Genomic DNA, 7,029 nt, shown 5'->3' on the forward strand with positions numbered 1-7,029 from the left:
CCTCATTGTGAGAAGCCTCATAGCCGTGTTGTTCTCTCTCTCTTCAGGGCCAGTCTTGTTGGACGAGTTTGTGGAATGGTATAAAGACAAACAGATGTCCTAGGACTTTATGCATAGCAGCGAGAGAGTCACTGTTACCACAGTTATGTCAACCATTAGCCATAAATTGCTGTTTGTATCCAAGCGCATGCTGCTTTTCTTGCACTGTCTCCCTTTGGCAGGGACGTGTTGGTGTTTGCTATTGAATGGGCCAGCTCTGCTTGCTGTGTAGCATTGTTCTCTTGGAAGGCTGCTTTGCAGTTTGTATTTACACTACAGATTGGTGAATTTGCCAACGTCCTCACTGTGATTATGTGTATATTGCTGTTTAAATTTTGTATATGTGTATAAAAAGAAGAAGCTTCACCTAGAGATTATTTCTGCAAAAATGTATTGTAAAATAATTTTTGTGGCATATTTCTAGTCCCTTTTTTCAGATGAACCAATTATACATTTATTTGGTCTCAAATGTAGCATTTCAGAAAACAAGACAGAACAACTGTTACCATATGCAAATGTTGCCAGAATTAACCTTACTGTTAAAGAGGCCAACTTTGGAAGGAGGTGGGAGTCATAACTTTTCAGAGGCATATGCCAAATATAATTTGGTGTACTTAAATATTAGCATTTTTAAATGATGGAAGTTAGAATAATTGAACACACAGATACATACTATGCCACAAGTCATTTCCACCATGCAGGGTATAGGTTTTGATTTTCTAATGTGAAAGCTAGCGTGGTTTGCCTATAGGTACAGATGAACAAATTAAAATTGCATCTTTTTTTTTTCATTGGTTTTAAACTTTTGTAAACAACTTTAGCGTGTTTTTTTTTTTTCTTGTGCATTCTTCTAGTCAGTGTTTGGTCTGCTGATGCTTTCTATGCCGTTCTAAGTAAAATTTATTTTGCCGCCTCCACGATAACCTAGTGGTTTGCTGGCAGTTTATAACTGCAGAGCACCTTTAGTTGTGGCTTGAATTTTTAGTTAAGCTTTCATGGTGTTTAGTTCTCTAGTTTTGAGGGGGAAAGAACTATACTATAAGTGAGAGGTGTTTTGTTTTCCATTTTTGTTTCTTTCACGCTAGGCTTTTACTGGCAGAATGTCCATTGCAGGCAGTGGACACGACACCACCAGCATTGGGCTAAAATCTCTATTACACGGTAGGACCTTTCCTGGAGGGGCCGCTCATCATTACCTGAGTAATGTGTACAGAGAGGTGATAGCCATTATTTATGTGGATGAGGAAACAAGAGTAAACAGGACGGTAGTTTTAGGTTTGTACTTTATGTCTTCTTTTTTTTTCCCCCTTGTCTTACCCTTCTCAAGGAAATGTATAAATAACATGTTTCTCCCTCAACTATCTGGTGCTATTGAATGACTAATTTAGTCCCTAAAGTTTTGTGAAAACACAAAAGTCTAACGACTTAAACCAAGTGAAAGCTAATGGTGCATTTAAACAAGTGAATGCCTAGTTGTGAGCAAAATCCATGATTGAACGTGCAGCGGTTGGAAGAGGTTCCGATTATTTCAAAATCTGGCCCCCAAACCTTTTGGGTCAAATGTGAACCTCTAAATGGCATTAAATGAGTAAAGCACACGGACAGTGCTACTCTTGACCATGATTTCACAGTTTCTTTGCCAACAGTGTTCAGATTTTCATATATTATTTTTTTCCCTAACTGAACCACCAAAGACAGGAATTTTGTATGTATATACAGTGTGTGTGCATATACAAAATCATGATATGGTAGAATGAAATTACTTCCTTTTTCTACCGAATAGAAAGGTTTGGTTTGCTGTGAAATAAACCAGAAGTTGGAAAAACTCTGTAGTGATTAAGCATACTTAACCATTCCTTGTTGAGAAGTTGTAGACTCCCTTCTACCTTACACATTCACACCAGTTTGCACCAGTTTGCACAAATTGCTATCTGCAAAGCATAGAAGATGTTGAGCAAGCACTGCTCCTGAGACCAACGCGTTGAAAGGGCTTCCGTTCTGACGGGCACCTGCTACTCCAGTGGCGATTGGCCATAGGCAGGTTCCAATCTGTTGAAAACTTGAGTCATTTTCAAAAGGATCCAATAAAGTTAAAAAATTACACTTTAAAGGCAGCAGTTCTTAAATTTGATCAACTCTAGTTTTGTTTAAAGCAAATATAAATCATAGATGAAATTGGTTTAAAAGGTATTGTTAGAAACTGGAGGCTTTTTTAAACACTAAAGCACAGTTAATCCTAAAATAAAAGGATTGTTACAGGGAAGATGTTACATTTTAACCACAATGGACATTTTGATGATAGGGGTTTTGGAAAAGCCAAGTAAAAACTATTTCATGATGTACCTAATATGGAAATAAGTATTCCAAAGGGATAATCTTGCATATTTAGAGAAGTCCAAGTAATCTTTGAACTCCCTTGAAAAATAAATCTTTGTGACTGCAGAGTGCTTGCCCTTGGTTTTCTTGATTCTGTGCAGTTATTTTTAAGGAGAAGAAGAGGGGCCAGGGTAATAAGACACTTTTTCTTAAAAATGTCCCTCAGTTACACAAGCACTTGTTTATGGGTGAATGCCAAGTGAATGAGGGTGCCTTTTTCTGGTTTTTCTTTCTCACCTACGTTTCCCCCCTTTCTCTTTCCATCATGTTTTGAACTCCACGTTGCAATACTCTGTCATAATAGAATGCAACTTTTAGATGTTTACTGCTGCGGTAGGTTGGAAATTTCCTTATTTGATTTGCCATAAACACCTTCTATAACATTACATGCAGCTTATTCGAAGCATGACCTCTGAATTAAGTTTTTATAAATCTGACTAGACAGACCTCTAGATTCTGGATTAACAGCAAACTTCTGTTGCCTCTCAGTCTCCATCTTAACAGTGCTTTTGAAGTTTATACAGAAAGCTTTAAAAGTTAGTTTGTGCCCTTGGTTTTTATTCTTACAACTGCTAAAATACCTCTGTACGCCTTATCTTTTATTCTTTCATACATTGTATAATAAATGTATAGAATTCATTGACCAACTGAAAGGTTGGGTGTCTGTAAATGAGACCAAAACGTGGGTTGCTTTTTTTCATGAAGTCATTTCTCTTGGGGGTTACTGTTAGTGAACAGCAGCTAACCTGTAACTGTGAATGCTTCGTGTCGTCAGTATTTGCATTACCTTCATAAACGTGTGCAAGTCCTGTGACTCCCAGCTTAACTGAAATACTGTTATGCCATCTAACTTGAGTACAGCAAACTGGTTTTAGGTTTTAATGGAATTGATGTAAAACGATACCCCATAAATAAAAAGTATTTGTGTTTGGTTTCAGAACTGATTTGTCAATTCTTTCTTCTCTTTGACTTTTTCTTTAAAAATCACTTATGGTAGTTTCAGAGTATTTCGTTTTTTAATCTTTTTTGCTTTTCCCCAACTTTTTACATGGAAAAATTTCAAAGCTACGGATAAAACGCAAGAATAACATAATGAACACTCATATACCTATCACCTACGTTTTCCGTTGTTCACATTTTGCCACATTCTCTGTGCCACTCTGAGAGTGTGTGTGTGTGTATGTGTGTACTTCTCCCTATAGATACAGAGATGGAATTTTTTCTGAACTATCCTAAAGTAAGTTACATTATGACACTCCATATTTTGAAACAAGGGCATTCTTATAACCACAATACACTGCTCACACTCAAGAAATATAACACTGATACAATACTATTACCTAATATACAGTCCAGATGAAAACCTCCCCCTTGGTACCAGGAATGGCCTTGAGAATTATTTTATTTTTAATCCAGGGATAAGCAATGCATTTAGTCGTCATGCATCTTCAGTTTCCTTTAACTTAGAATAGTTCCAGATACAGTATTTTAATAAGACAGTACAAACAGTCCTCAGCCAAAGAGGAAAAAAAACTAAAATTCTTTTAATAAAATTAAAAATTTACTACTGTGGAGTATTTCTAAACATCTAGCTAATAACCTAGTGCTTACCATGTGCCAGGAGCCAGGTAGAAATGACCATTTTTACTATCTCCAAGGCTACCACCCACTTAGTTTGTAAGTGTGTGTCAGCATTGGTCACCACTTTCTAAAGCTGTCCTACAGTAGAATCTTACTTCCCTGAGGCGGGGCCTCCAGCTCAGAGTGGATGCCCAGAAAATGGATGAGGAAGGAAGCAAGTCACATGGCCAGGAATTGTCAGGACCTAAGAAACCTCGTGTAGAGATCAGAGAATACAGGAAGGACTGATACAGATGTTAAGATTTTTAGAAGCTTGAAAGCAAGAGAGAAGGTAGAGAACAAGATTCCTAAAAAACAGGATCCAGGTACACACTTTTATTTATTTTTTCCTTGCGGGCCATTTTATTTTTTTAACATCTTTATTGGAGTATAGTTGCTTTATAATGTGTTAGTTTCTGCTGTATAACAAGGTGAATCAGCTATACATACACATGTATCCCCATATCTCCTCCCTCTTGCATCTCCCTCCCACCCTCCCTATCCCACCCCTCTAGGTGGTCACAGAGCACCGAGCTGATCTCCCTGTGCTGTGTGGCTGCCTTCCACTAGCTATCTATTTTACATTTGGTAGTATATATATGTCCATGCCTCTCTCTCACTTCGTCTCAGCTTACCCTTCCCCCTTCCCGTGTCCTCAAGTCGATTCTCTACGTCATCTTTATTCCTGTCCTGCCCCTAGGTTCTGCAGAACCATTTTTCTTTTAGAATCCATATGTATGTGTCAGCATACAGTATTTGTTTTTCTCTTTCTGACTTACTTCACTCTGTATGACAGTCTCTAGGTCCATCCACCTCACTACAAGTAACTCAATTTCGTTTCTTTTGATGGCTGAGTAATATTCCATTGTATATATGTGCCACATCTTCTTTATCCATGCATCTGTCAGTGGACTCTTAGGTTGCTTCCATGTCCTGGCTATTGTAAATAGTGCTGCAGTGAACATTGTGGTACATGACTCTTTTTGAATTATGGTTTTCTCAGGGTATATGCCCAGTAGTGGGATTGCTGGGTCGTATGGTAGTTCTACTTTTAGTTTTTTAAGGAATCTCCATACTGTTCTCCATAGTGACTGTATCAATTGACATTCCCACCAACAGTGCAAGAGGGTTCCCTTTTCTCCACACCCTCTCCAGCATTTATTGTTTGTAGATTTTTTGATTATGGCCATTCTGACCGGTGTGAGGTGATACCTCATTGTAGTTTTGATTTGCATTTCTCTAATGATTAGTGATGTTGAGCATCCTTTCATGTGTTTGTTGGCAATCTGTGTATCTTCTTTGGAGAAATGTCCATTTAGGTCTTCTGCCCATTTTTGGATTGGGTTGTATTTTTTTTGATATTGAGCTGCATGAGCTGCTTGTATATTTTGGAGATTAATCCTTTGTCAGTTGCTTCGTTTGCAAATATTTTCTCCCATTCTGAGGGTTGTCTTTTCGTCTTGTTTATGGTTTCCTTTGATGTGCAAAAGCTTTTAAGTTTCATTATCTTCCATTTGCTTATTTTTGTTTTAATTTCCCTTTCTCTAGGAGGTGGGTCAAAAAGGATCTTGCTGTGATTTATGTCCTAGAGTGTTATGCCTATGTTTTCCTCTAAGAGTTTGATAGTGTCTGGCTTTACATGTAGGTCTTCAATCCATTTTGAGTTTATTTCTGTGTATGGTGTTAAGAAGTGTTCTAATTTCATTCTTTTACATGTAGCTGTCAGTTTTCCCAGCACCACTTATTGAAGAGGCTGTCTTTTCTCTATTGTATACTTTTGCCTCCTTTATCAAAGATAAGGTGACCATATGTACATGGGTTTATCTCTGGGCTTTCTGTCCTGGTCCATTGATCTGTATTTCTGTTTTTGTGCCAATACCATACTATCTTGATTACTGTAGCTCTGTAGTATAGTCTGAAGTCAGGGAGCCTGATTCCTCCAGCTCTTTTTTTTTTTTCTCAACATTGCTTTGGCTATTCGGGGTCTTTTGTGTTTGCATACAAATTGTGAAATTTTTTGTTCTAGTTCTGTGAAAAGTGCCATTGGTAGTTTGATAGGGATTGCATTGACTCTGTAGATTGCTTTGGGTGGTATAGTCATTTTCACAATGTTGATTCTTCCAATTCAAGAACATGGTATATCTCTCTATCTGTTTGTATCATCTTTAATTTCTTTCATCAGTGTCTTATAGTTTTCTGCATACAGATCTTTTGTCTCCTTAGGTAGGTTTATTCCTAGGTATTTGATCTTTTTGTTGCAGTGGTAAATGGGAGTGTTTCCTTAATTTGTCTTTCAGATTTTTCATCATTAGTGTATAGGAATGCAAGAGAATTCTGTGCATTAATTTTGTATCCTGCTACTTCACCAAATTCATTGATTAGCTCTAGTAGTTTTCTGGTAGCATCTTTAGGATTCTCTATGTACAGTATCATGTCATCTGCAAATAGTGACAGCTTTACTTCTTCTTTTCCGATTTGGATTCCTTTTATTTCTTCTTCTTCTCTGATTGCTGTGGCTAAAGCTTCCAAAACTATGTTGAATAATAGTGGTGAGAGTGGGTAACCTTGTCTTGTTCCTGATCTTAGTGGAAATGGTTTCAGTTTTTCACCATTGAGAACCATGTTGGCTGTGGGTTTGTCATATATGGCTTTATTATGTTGAGGTAAGTTCCCTCTATGCCTACTTTCTGGAGAATTTTTATCATAAATGGGTGTTGAATTTTGTTGAAAGCTTTTTCTGCATCTATTGAGATTACCATATGGTTTTTATCCTTCAGTTTGTTAATATGGTGTATCACATTGATTGATTTGTGTGTAATGAAGAATCCTTGCTTTCCTGGGATAAACCCCACTTGATCATGGTGTGTGATCCTTTTGATGTGCTGCTGGATTCTGTTTGCTAGTATTTTTTTGAGGATTTTTGCATCTATGTTCATCAGTGATACTGGCTTGTAGTTTTCTTTTTTTGTGACGTCTTTGTGTGGTTTTGGTATC

At 37.4% G+C, this 7,029-nt stretch overlaps 1 protein-coding gene across 6 annotated transcripts in view; it reads left to right on the forward strand.

The window, feature by feature from the left end:
• The window catches only part of DCUN1D4 (defective in cullin neddylation 1 domain containing 4), a 68,853-nt gene extending 65,498 nt beyond the window's left edge, over window positions 1-3,355 (forward strand). For all 6 annotated transcript variants that reach the window (XM_079920241.1, XM_079920243.1, XM_079920246.1 and 3 more), the window contains one exon: window positions 48-3,355. In XM_079920241.1, the coding sequence (XP_079776367.1) occupies window positions 48-103 (56 nt within the window). In that variant the 3' untranslated portion in view covers window positions 104-3,355. The remainder of the gene's footprint in view (window positions 1-47) is intronic.
• Window positions 3,356-7,029: the final 3,674 nt, after the last annotated feature.

Source organism: Stenella coeruleoalba (genome assembly GCF_951394435.1).
Source record: "Stenella coeruleoalba genome assembly, chromosome: 4".
Taxonomy (NCBI): Eukaryota; Metazoa; Chordata; class Mammalia; order Artiodactyla; family Delphinidae; genus Stenella; species Stenella coeruleoalba.